Here is a 13,043-nt window from a genome sequence, read left to right as displayed (position 1 = left end):
GGTGTCTTACTGCAGCTGTACAGGGCCTTGGTGAGACCACACCTGGAGCATTGCGTGCAGTTTTGGTCTCCTTATCTAAGAAAGGATGTACTTGCTATAGAGGGGGTGCAGCGAAGGTTCACCAGACTGATTCCTGGGATGGCAGGATTGTCGTGTGAGGAGAGACTGGACCAACTAGGCCCTGTATTCACTGGAGTTTAGAAGGACGAGAGGGATATCTCATTGAAACATAACATTCTGACAGGGCTGGACAGACTGGATGCAGGGATGATGTTTCCTCGGGCTGGGGATGGGGGGTCTAGAACAAGGGGGTCACAGTTTCAGGATCCGGGGTAGACCATTTAGGACTGAGATGAGGAGAAACTTCTTCACCCAGAGGGGTGGTGAACCTGTGGAAATTCTCTACCACGGAGAGCTGCGGAGGCTGGGTCACCGAGTGTGTTTAAGAAGGAAACTTCTGGGCTCTGAAGGTGTCGGGGGGGTACGGGGAGAGAGCGCGGGAGCACGGCGATGAGATAGAGAGTTGGCCATGACCATATCGAATGGCGGGGCAGGCTCGAGGGGCCGAATGGCCCACTCCTGCCCCTATTTTCTCTGTCCATGTTTCTTGGAGATAGACTCAGGAGGCACGATGGGATGCTTGACCCTCTGGAGGTGAACAACAGTCACTTGCTCACAGCCTGTGTAGGGGGGTAAAAGAAATCCAATCTGGACAGGACGAGGAGGTCATGCACTGTCTCGTTCACTGACTAGGTCAAAGGAACTCACCAGGTCACCTATGTATGTGAATAATTAGTCTTTGGGGGCTGTTTAGCCAGATAGCGTAGTGATTAGCGGCTGTTAATGACGTCTCACAGTAATGTTTGGGAATAACAAATATAAAAGGGTGTTTCAAGTTGTAAGATATTGAGAAGTTTTCCTTTGGGTGTCTTAGAAGATTCCCCTGGGCTTTCTTGAACAAATGTTTATATTCGCTTGAACCTCGCAGACTCCAGAGTGGCTGTGTTTCTCCTTCCCTTGGCCCGTCTTCCGTGACTTACATTGCCCCACTCGCCCTGCACCATCGTACGACCATACCAATGAGGAACAGGAGGAGGCCATTCGGACCCTCGAGCTCTGCTCCGCCATTCAACAAGATCATGGCTGATCTGATTGTAACCTCAACCCCACATTCCTGCCGACCCCCCCATAACCTCTCACCCCCTTGTTAATCATAGATCCCCAGTTGCCCCCTTGAGAAGGTGGGTGGGTGAGCTGCCTTCTTGAGCCGCTGCAGTCCCCATGTGGTGTAGGTACACCCACAGCGCTGTTAGGGAGGGGGTTCCAGGATTTTGACCCAGCCACAGTGAAGGAACGGCCGATATATTTCCAAGTCGGGATGGTGAGTGGGGCTCGGAGGGGAACTTCCAGGTGGTGGTGTTCCCCATGTGTCTGCTGCCCTTGTCCTTCTAGATGGGAGCGGTCGTGGGTTTGGAAGGTGCTGTCTAAGGAGCCTTGGTGAGTTGCTGCAGTGCATCTTGTAGATGGTACACACACTGCTGCTACTGTGCGTCGGTGGTGGAGGGAGTGAATGTTTGTGGATGGGGTGCCGATCAAGCGGGGGCTGCTTTGTCCCGGACGGTGTCGAGCTTCTTGAGTGTTGTGGGAGCTGCACTCATCCAGGCAAGTGGGGAGTATCCCGTCACACTCCTGACTTGTACCTTGTAGATGGTGGACAGGCTTTGGGGGCGTCAGGAGGTGAGTTACTCTCCACAGGATTCCCAGCCTCTGACCTGCTCTTGTAGCCACAGTATTTATATGGCTGGTCCAGTTCAGTCTCTTTATCATTTACTACCCAACAGCTTCATGTTTCCTCCTGTTATATATTTCTGATACTAATAATTTCTGGAAGAAACCTTAAAAAGATTCAACGCTTCTGAAATTATATTCGACGTGCTGGGGTTACGCGGCTGCACAAACCCATTAACTAAAGCACTGACTCAGTCCAAGCTCAGGGTTCAGGTCAAGGGGCGCGTTGACATGTCCAGTGACGTCAATCATTCAGTTCACTCATCAATAGGACCACTGAGAGCAGCAGCCTAGAGTCGGGTCCCATTCATTCCCATCCACAAACGGAATATTCATACCAAAACTTCCAGGAGAGTCAGCGGGAAGGGGAGGGAGGGAGGGAGGGAGTCACACAGCCCAGGGTCATGAGCACCGGGTCAGAGGTGAACTTTGGAGGGTAGAATGGAAGTGGGGGGGGGTGGCGGGAGGAGGGTCACATGGCCCCCTATAGGAAAGGAGGGGAAACAGCAGCCACAGTCTCTCCTCTACCTCTGCCGGTCCAATGCTCAGGTGCTCATGTCTGCTCAGGAGGGAATGGAAGCGTTCTTACAAGGTTTTGCGTGGGCGTTTCCCCCTTCATCTTCCTGGGAGCGCTGGATTGAGGGGATCCCCCCTTCTAGTACCTCCGCCCTCTCCCCTTCTCTCCAAGACTCGGGTCGCGTGCGGTGCTCCAAGCCCGGATGAGGGTCTTGCGCGGGGCGGGGGAGTCATGGAGGCAGTAGGGCGAGCTGGGCACAGGAAGCGTAAACACCCACATCTCAGCTGGGCAACTCCTTGTGTGGGGGTGGGGGGTGGGGTCAGGGTCACGCCCCCCCCACTCCCAGTTCCCACGTTGGTATGAGGTCTCCCTCTCCTCAGATTCTGCCCCCCCCACCCTCCACCTTCTCCTTCGAATCAAGCAAGCCAACATCCCCAATTTCTCTTTGTGAGAGGACAACCCTTGGCCGCTACCGGCCCTTGCAAGTTCCTTCCCCCCCAACCTCCACCTCCAACCTGCACTGCGTCCCCAGAGTCGCCTCCCAGCTCCTTCCCAGGGCTCTATCTTCAAATCCCTCCGCACAGATTCTCACTCCTTCCAGGGCAGCTCTTCATCCAAATCATAAACTCGCAAGGTCGCCCTGGGACCCTGGAAGAGCCTCCTCTGCTGTTGAAAACTTCAAAATGACAAGAGCGAGAGATGTGCTCTCCATGGCCCCTTTTTTAATTCATTGACGGGATGTGGGCGTCGCTGGCTGGACCCGGCATTTATTGCCCACCCCTAATTACCCTCGTTCAGAGGAGCATTTAAGAGACAACCAACATCGCGGTGGGTCTGGAGTCACGTGTAGGCCCAGACCAGGTAAGGACGGCAGATTTCCCTCCCTAAAGGGCATCGGTGATGGGTTTTTTTTTTTACATCAATCGATCGGCAATGGTCACCACCAGCTTCTTAATTCCACCAAATTCCACCATCTGCCCTGGCGGGATTTGAACCCGGGTCCTCAGGGACATTACCCCGGGTTCCCGGGCCCAGCGACAACGCCACTACGCCATCACCTCGCCCATGCAGCTACCCTCCCCGTGAGGGACTCTGTCGCTTTTGAGTGGGCTTCCCTCGTGAAACAGCTTCATGAAATGCGTCCCGGAGGAGCATCTGCTCCGTTGATCCCTCCCATGGGGCGTGGGCGGGCGCTGCCAAGGCCGGCACTTGTTGCCCGGTCCCCGGTTCCCGTCGGGGAGGTGACGGGCGTGCCGCGTGCTGGACTACGATTGGCTCGTGGGGCTATCTCAGAGGGCGGGTGAGGGTCGTTGTGGATCTGGGGCCATGAGTAGGCCAGGGGGTCGGGTCAGTTCAGGTCAGGGCGGCGGGATTGGGGGTGGTGGGGGGTGGGGGGTGGCGTTAGTGAACCAGATGGGTTTTTACGGCAATCGGTGATGGTCGTCGTGGTCACCGTGACTGAGCTCTCAATCCCAGATTTATTGATCGGAATTAAATTCCACCAGCTGCCATGGTGGGATTGGGACCCGTTCTCCCCAGATCTTTGGACTCCCGGGATAGTTAGCTCAGTGACACTCCCACGACGCTAACATCTCCCCCCCACCCCTTAAATGTGACACTCCTTCCAGCAACAGTGAGGAAAATGAAGACAATTTCCCTTCACGGGGTATGGGTGTCTCTGGCAAGGCCAACATTTTGTTGCCCCTCCCCCATCCATCCATCACCCTTGAACTGAGTGGTTTTGCTCACCCATTTCAGGGTCGACCACACATCGCTGTGGGTCTGGAGTCACCTGTAGGCCAGGCCGGGTAGATTTCCTTCCCTCAAAGGACGTTAGCGAATCCAATGAGTTTTTACGACGCTCGATGTTGGTTTCTCACGGTGACGGTGACTGAGACTAGCTTTGCCGTTCCAGGTTCATTTATTGAATTTAAGTCCCACCAGCCACTGTGGCGGGATTCGAACACGCATCATGCCAGAGAATTAGCTGGATTACCCCGCCCAGTGGCTTGACCGCTAGGCCACTGTCACCCAGCCTAAAGCAGAAAAATGTTGGAAATACTCAGCCGGTCATGCGGCATCTGTGGAGAGAGGCGGGGGGACATGAACATAAACCATATCGCTCCACCGATGCGCTGATGCGCTGATCTGCTGAGCATTTCCTGCATTTCCTGTTTATTTTTTACTTCAGGTTTCCCCATTATTTCCATCTTGCGCCCATGATAAAGTAATTTCGCTCCGGCAGGGAGCTGTGGTTGACACCTTCACCACTCTTAAAAGGAGAATTCCCAAAAGTGGGAAAGGGCAGCACAGCCAACAACTTTGGTTATCAAGATTGGGAGGTCAGGGCGAAGAGGGGAAATGGGGAGAAGGAGGGAAGGGAGTATGGGTAAGGGAAGATATAGAGGAGGCACGATGCCAAATGGAGAGAGGGAGGTTGGGGCCGGGGGAGGGAGGGAACTTGAGAAGGAGGTGGGGTGGAGTAGGGAGGGTGCAATGGAGGCTGGGGAAGGAGGAGAGGTAGGAAGATAGGGAAAGAGGGAGGGAGGGCGGGGAGTGAGGGAGAAGAGAAGTGAATAAGAGAGAAGAGAAGAAGGGAGATGACAAGGGGGTGAAGGAGAGGATGGGAGGAAAAATGAATAGGGGAGAAGAAAGGAGGAGAGAGGAAGATAGGAGGTAAGGTGTAATGTCGGAGGGAATGAGGAGAGGGAAGAGGATTTGAGGAGGGATGAGTGAAGGAAGGAGAGGGTGGGGAGGATGAATAATATGAAGAGGGAAGGGAACAGGGAGGAGAGTATTGCAGTACTGGAGAAAGAGGATGTGTCAGAGGATTCAAGTCAGAATCGATTTGGTTAGGGCTAAGGAGTAAGAAGGGTGCGATTACATTACTCGGTGTTATATATAGACCACCAGCTAGCGGGAAGGATATAGAGGAACAAATTGGCAAGGAAATTACAAAGAGGTATAAACATCACAGGGTAGTTAGAATGGGGGACTTTAATTACCTGTATATAGACTGGGAATAGAGGCAGTATAAGGGGTAGTGAGGGACAAGGGTTCCTAGATTGTGTTCAGGAGAATTTTCTACAGCAGTACGTGTGCAGTCCAACAAGAAAGGAGTCACTGCTAGACCTGGTTCTTGGGAATGAGGTGGGCCAAGTAGATCAAGTGTCAGTGGGGGAGCATTTAGGAGACAGTGATCATTGTAGGATGATGGTGGAGAATGACATTGGTCAACCCAGGGTAAGAATAATCAACTGGGGGAGAGCGGACTTCAATGGGGCAAGAACGGAGCTGGGCCAGAGAGACCGGAACCAAAGGCTGGTGGGAGAAACAGTCGCTGAACAATGGGCTGCCTTCAAAGAGGAGATGGTTTGGACACAGTCAAGGTATGTTCCCTCGAAAGGGAAGGGTAGGACAAACCAATCCAGATCTCCCTGGATGACAAAGGAGATAGGAATTAAGTTAAAGGAGAAAAAGTGTACTTACAACAGGCGTCACTTAGCAAATACAATTGAGAACCAAGCTGGATACAGAAGGTTCAGAAGGGATGTGAAAAAGCCAACATGAGAAGCAAAGAGGGGTTATGAGAAAAGACTGGCAGCTAACATAAAAGGAAATCCCAGAGTATTCTATAAGCACATCATTAGTAAAAGGGTGATAAAGGGAGGAGTTGGGCCAATTAGGGAGCAAAAAGGGGATTTACCCATAGAGGCAAGAGGCATGGCTGAGGTGTTAAGTGAATACTTTGCATCTGTCTTTACCTACGAGGTAAATGCTGCCCGAGCCATGGTGACAGAGGAGGAAACTCAGTCACTAGAGGGGTTTAAAATTGATAAGGAGGGAGTATTGGATAAACTGTTGGTGCTTAAAGTTGATAAGGCACCAGGACCGGGTGAGATGCATCCAAGAATATTGAAGGAAGTGAGAGTGGAGATTGCAGAGGGGCTGGCCATAATCTTTCGATGTTCCCTGGGTTCGGGGGAGGTGCCGGAGGACTGGAGAATTATAAACATTACGCCCTTGTTCAAAAAAAGCTTGTAAAGACCTGCCCTGTAATTACAGGCCAGTCAGTTTAACTTCGGTGGTGGGGAAACTTCTAGAAACAATTATTTGGGATAGACTCAATGGTCACACAGAAAAATGTGGATCGATTCGGGAGAGTCGGCATGGATTTGTTGAAGGGAAATCATGTCTAACTAACTCGCTGGAGTTTTTTGAAGGGGTAAGAGAGATGGTTGATGAGGGCAAGGCCGTTGATGTGGTGTATATGGACTTCCAAAAGGCGTTCAATACAGTGCCACACAACAGACTTGTGAGGAAAGTTATTGGAATAAAAGGGACAGTAGAAACGTGGAAACAAAATTGGCGGAGCGACAGGAAACAGGGAGTAATGGTTAATGGGTATTTTTTGGGCTGGAGGAAGGTTTGTAGTGGAGTTCCCCAGGGGACGGTATTGGGACCCTTGCTTTTCCTGACATACATAAATGACCTAGATCTTGGTGTGCAGGGGACAATTTCAAAGTTTGCGGATGACGCAACACTTGGGAGAATTGTAAACCGTGAGGGGGACAGTGTAGAACTTCAAGAGGACATAGACAAGTTGGTGGAGTGGGCAGAGAGGTGGCAGATGAAGTTCAATGTGGAGAAGTGTGAGGTGATACACTTTGGTACAAAGAACACGGAGAGACAGTGTAAAATAAAGGATACTATTCTGAAGGATGTGCAGGAGCAGAGAGACCTGGGTGTATATGTACATAAGTTATTATAGGTGACAGGACAGGTAGAGAGAGCTGTTTCTAAAGCATGCAGTATTCTAAACTTCATTAACAGGGACATAGAGTACAAGAGCAGGGAGGTTATGATGAACTTAGATAAGACAATGGTTCGATCTCAGCTGGAGTACTGTGCACAGTTCTGGGCGCCACACTATAGGAAGGGTGTGAACGCATTGGAGAGAGTGCAGAAGAGGTTTACCAGAATGGTTCCAGGGATGAGACGCTTCAGCGATGAGGAAAGATTGGAGAAGTTGGGACTGTTTTCCTCGGAGAGGAGAAGGCAGAGAGGAGACTTGATAGAAGTTTTCAAAATGATGAGGGGGTTTCTGGACAGAGTAGGTAGGGAGAAACTGTTCCCACTCGTAAACGGATCGAGAACCAGAGGGCACAGGTTTAAAGTGTTTTGCAACAGAAGCAAATGCGAGGTGGGAAAAATCTTTTTCACACAGCGAGTAGTTAGGGTTTGGAATGCACTGCCTGGAATTGTGGTGAAGGCAGGTTGGATTGAGGCATTCAAGAGGGCATCGGATGGTTATCTAAACAGGAACAATGTGCAGGGTTACAGGGAAAAGGCTGGAGGTTGGCACTAAGTTAAAATGCACAGTGGGCCAGTGCAGACACGATGGGCTGAATGGCCTCCTTCTACACCATAACGATTCTGTGATTCTGTGAAAGGCAGGAAAAGATGAGGGGCGTGAGGCAGAGGGAGGAGGCAGGTGTGGAGGAGAGAGGAGGAAGGAGATTATTTGTGCTGGGTAGCCCCTGAATTAAAAAAAACACATTTACAATGTTAATTCTTTCTACAATTTAACACTGTTAATCTGTATATGAATTTACACAGTTAATCTCTATATGAATTCATGCTGTTAATCTCTATATTAATTCACACTGTTAACTTCTATATGAATTCATATTGTTAATCTCGATATGAATTCATATTGTTAATCTCTATATGAATTCATACTGTTAATCTCTATGAATTCATACTGTTAATCTCTGTATGAATTCATATTGTTAATCTCTATATGAATTTACACTGTTAATCTCTGTATGAATTCATACAGTTAATCTTTATATGAATTTACACTTAATCTCTGAATTCATACAGTTAATCTTTATATGAATTTACACATAATCTCTGAATTCATACAGTTAATCTTTATATGAATTTACACATAATCTCTGAATTCATACAGTTAATCTTTATATGAATTTACATTGTTAATCTCTGTATGAATTCATACAGTTAATCTTCATATGAATTTACACTTAATCTCTGAATTCATACAGTTAATCTTTATATGAATTTACACTTAATCTCTGAATTCATACAGTTAATCTCTATATGAATTCATACTGTTAATCTCTGTATGAATTTATATTGTTAATCTGTGTGAGTTTACATTGTTAATCTCTATATTAATTCATACAGTTAATCTCTATATGAATTCATACTGTTAATCCCTATATGAATTTACATTGTTAATCACTATATAAATTCATGTTGTTAATCTCTATATGAGTTTACATTGTTAATCTCTGTATGAATTCATATAGTTAATCTCTATATTAATTCATACTGTTAATCTCTATATGAGTTTACATTGTTAATCTCTGTATGAATTCATATAGTTAATCTCTATATTAATTCATATTGTTAATCTCTATATGAGTTTACATTGTTAATCTCTGTATGAATTCATATAGTTAATCTCTATATTAATTCATACTGTTAATCTCTATATGAATTCATATAGTTAATCTCTAAATGAATTCATACTGTTAATATCTATATGAATTCATATAGTTAATCTCTATATGAGTTTACATTGTTAATCTCTGTATGAATTCATATTGTTAATCTCTATATGTATTTACACCAATAATCTCTGTATGAATTCATACAGTTAATCTCTGTATGAATTCATACAGTTAATCTCTATATGTATTTACACTGTTAATCTCTGCATGAATTCATACAGTTAATCTCTAAATGAATTCATACTGTTAATGTCTATATGTATTTACACTGTTAATCACTACATGAATTCATGCAGTTAATCTCTATATGAATTTACACCATTAATCCCTGTATGACGCATACTGTAAATCTCTATATGAATTTACACTGTTGATCTCGATATAAATTCACACTGTACATCTCTATGAATTAACACTGTTCATTCATTTCTATCTGACCTCGTCATAAAAATAATATATAGCACAGGGTGAGGCAGTACTTGATATCATGGGAAACAACACATTTTGCAGGTGATACTTGGAAATAAATGATTCACTAAAGACTCGTCTTAAACTCAATCTCACATCCAACCCACACCACGCACATTCCCACCCCTCCCCAACAGTCCACACTCACACCCTGCACAGCCTCACCTTACACACTCAGGCCCAACACATTTCCACCCCACACATCCCACCCTTTACTCACCGATCTTGCACACTTCCGCCCTGCTCACCCCCACCCCGCATAACTCCATCCCGCCAAGACAGCCTGCACATGTCAAACCTGCACAGCCCTGTGGTGCAAACTCCCAGCCTGTAGGCTGCCACACTTCCCACACTCCCCTGCACACCCAGATCCTGTACGTTGACAAGCGGCAAGTTATCACCCTGCATGCCCCTCACACCCCATAGCAAACCTTGCACATATACATTTACACCCCCACACATCACACGCATCACACACTCATGCCAACGCACACTCACACCAACGCACACTCATACCAACGCACACTCACACACACATTCACACACACACTCACACACACACATGCTCACACACGCTCACTCACACTGACACACACTCACACAGACACACCAACGCATACTCACACCAACGCACACTCACACTGACACACATTGACACACACTCACACTGACACACACTCACACAGACACACCAATGCATACTCACACCAACGCACACTCACACTGACACACACTCACACTCACTCACACTGACACACACTCACACTGACACACTCACACACACTCACACTGACACACACACACACTCACTCACACTGACACGCACACTCACACTGACACACACATACCAGGCTCCCAGACTACACAATCCGACCCTGCTACCGACCCTGAACACTCCCAGCCCAGCTGAGCACCAGCTCATATATCTGTGTCTCTCGCCAGTCCATCGGTCCACTCTCCCTGGCCCGGGACATCGATTTGGGAGGTCTTCACCGTGCCTCTCTGACGAAGCTCGCGTCGCCAGTGCAGGTAGAGGTTTATGGGGTGTGCGTAGGTCAGGATTACCAGGATGATGAATCCAATGTTCACCTGCGACAAGATGGACAAAAGGTCAAAGAGGAGTTTGAGTGTTCAGGCAAGGCTATCTCCATCCCTCTTCCATAGGATGATGAAAAGTACAACAATTGTCCAAGAGTCTGTGCGGCTTCTCCAAGCAGGAATTGTGTGTGTGTGTGTGTGTGTGTGTGTGTGTGTGTGAACTTGTGTTTGTGTGAGTGTGAGTGTGTGTGTATGAGAGAGAGAGAGAGGGTGTGTACATGTGAGAAAGAGAATGTGTGTGTGTGTGTGAGTGCGTGTGCGTGTATGTATGTGTATGTGTATATGTGCGTGTGTGTATGTATATGTGTGTGTATATATGTGTGTGTGCACGAGTGTGTGTGTGAGTCTTTGTGTGTGAGTGAATGTGTGCGTGTGTGTATGTGTGTGTATGTGTGTGAGTGTGTATGCCTGTGTGAGAGAGAGTGTGTACATGTGAAGAGAGAATGTGTGTGTGTATGTGTGCGTGTATTGGTGTGCGTGTATGTGTGTGTATGTGTATATGTGCATGTGTGTATATATGTGTGTGTGCGAGTGTGTGTGTGAGTCTTTGTGTGTGAGTGTATGTGTGGGTATGTGATTGTATATATGTGTATGTGTGTGCGTGAGTGTCTGTGTCTGTATATATGCGTGTGAGTGCATTTGTATGTGTGTATATGTGTGTGTTTGAGTGTGAGTGTATCTCTGTGTGTGGGAGTGTTTGTGAGTGAGTGGGTGCGTGTATGTGTGTGAGGGAGAGTCTGTGTGTTTGTATCTGTGTGTGTGTAGGTGTGTGTGGATGTATTTGTGTGTGTGTGTGTGAGTGAGTGTGTGAATGTGTGCGTGAGTGAGTGTGTGTGAGCATGTGTGCATGTGAGTGTGCATGTGAGTGTGTGTGTGAATATGTGTGTGTGTTTGAGCGAGTGTGTGTATGAGTGTGCGCATGTGAGCGTGTGTGTGAGTGAGTCTGTGTGTGTGAGCGTGTATCTGTGTGAGTACATGTGTAAGTGTGAGAGTGAGTGTGTGTGTGTGGATGTGTGTGGGAGTGTGTGAGTGAGTCTGTGTGTGAGTGTGTATCTGCATGAGTGCATGTGTGAGTGTGTGTGTGTGAGTGTGTATCTGTGTGACTGTGTGTGTGAGTGTGTGTGTGTGAGTGTGAGTATGTGTGTGCGGGTGTGTGTGTGAGTGTGTATCTGTGTGAGTGTGAGTGTGTGTGTGGTTGTGTGTGTGAGTGTGTATCTGTGTGTGTGTGTATCTGTGTGAATGCATGTGTGAGTGTGTGTGTATCTGTGTGTGTGTGAGTTTGTGTGTGTGAGTCTGCGTGTGTGTGTGTGTGAGTCTGTGTGTGTGAGTGTGTGTGTGTGTATGTGTGTGTGAGTGAGTCTGTGTGTGTGAGTGTGTGTGTGTATCTGTGTGAGTGTGAGTGTGTGTGTGTGAGTGAGTCTGTGTGTGAGTGTGTATCTGTGTGGGTGTGCGTGTGAGTGTGTATCTGTGGGAGTGTGTGTGTGTGAGAGTGTATCTGTGTGAGTGTGTGTGTATGTGTGGGTGTGTGTGTGAGTGTGTGTGTGTGTGTGTATCTGTGTGAGTGTGTGTGATTGTGTATCTGTGTGAGTGTGAGTGTGTGTGAGTGAGTCTGTGTGTGTAAGTATGTGTGTGTGTATTTGTGTGAGTGTGAGTGTGTGTGTGTGAGTGAGTCTGTGCGTGTGTGTATCTGTATGTGTGTCTGTGTGTGTGTGTGAGTGAGTGTGTAAATGTGTGTGTGTGTGTTTGAGTGAGTGTGTGTGAGCATGTGTGCATGTGAGTGTGTGTGTGAATATGTGTGTGTGTTTAAGTGAGTGTGAGTGTATGAGTGTGCACATGTGAGTGTGTGTGAGTGAGTGTGTGTGAGTGAGTCTGTGTGTGTGTGTTTGTATCTCTGTGAGTACATGTGTAAGTGTGAGAGTGACTGTGTGGGTGTGAGTGTGTGTGTGTGTGTATGTGTGGGTGTGTATCTGTGTGGGTGTGTGTGTGTGTGAGTGTGTATCTGTGTGGGTGTGTGTGTGTGTGTGTGTGTATCTGTGTGAGTGAGTATCTGTGTGTGTGTATCTGTGTGTGTGACTGTGTGTGTGTATCTGTGTGAGTGTGTGTGAGTGAATCTGTGTGTGTGAGTGTGTGTCTATGTATCTGTATGAATGTGAGTGTGTGTGTGTGAGTGAGTCTGTGTGAGTGTGTGTGTTTGTGTGTGTGAGTGTGAGTGTGTGTGTGAGTGGGTGAGTGTGTGTGTGTGTGAGTCTGTGTGAGTGAGTGTGTTTGTGTGTATCTGTGTGAGTGTGAGTGTGTGTGAGTGTGTTTGTGTGTGTGTGAGTGAGTCTGTGAGTGAGTGAGTGTGTGTGTGTGTGTGTGACTGAGTCTGTGTGAATGTGTGTGTCTATGTGAGTGTGTGTGTAAGTGTGTCTGTGTGAGTGAGTGTGTGTGTGACTGAGTCTGTGTGAGTGAGTATGTTTGTGTGTGTGAGTGTGAGTGTGAGTGGGTGAGTGTGTGTGTGTGAGTGAGTCTGTGTGAGTGAGTGTGTTTGTGTGTATCTGTGTGAATGTGAGTGTGTGTGAGTGTGTTTGTGTGTGTGTGAGTGAGTCTGTGAGTGTGTGTGTGTGTGTGTGTGCGACTGAGTCTGTGTGAGT

General features: G+C 47.6%; 1 protein-coding gene across 1 annotated transcript in view; it reads right to left on the bottom strand.

The window, feature by feature from the left end:
• Nucleotides 1-10,230: 10,230 nt before the first annotated feature.
• Nucleotides 10,231-13,043, bottom strand: part of LOC144675664 (equilibrative nucleobase transporter 1-like) — a 25,879-nt gene continuing 23,066 nt past the window's right edge. Inside the window, exon 6 of the mRNA XM_078536317.1 lies at nt 10,231-10,401. Coding sequence (XP_078392443.1) covers nt 10,231-10,401 — 171 coding nt within the window. The remainder of the gene's footprint in view (nt 10,402-13,043) is intronic.

This window comes from Cetorhinus maximus, unplaced genomic scaffold (genome assembly GCF_964194155.1).
Source record: "Cetorhinus maximus unplaced genomic scaffold, sCetMax3.hap1.1 HAP1_SCAFFOLD_1087, whole genome shotgun sequence".
Classification (NCBI taxonomy): Eukaryota; Metazoa; Chordata; class Chondrichthyes; order Lamniformes; family Cetorhinidae; genus Cetorhinus; species Cetorhinus maximus.
This window is presented reverse-complemented; position numbering and strand designations above follow the sequence as displayed.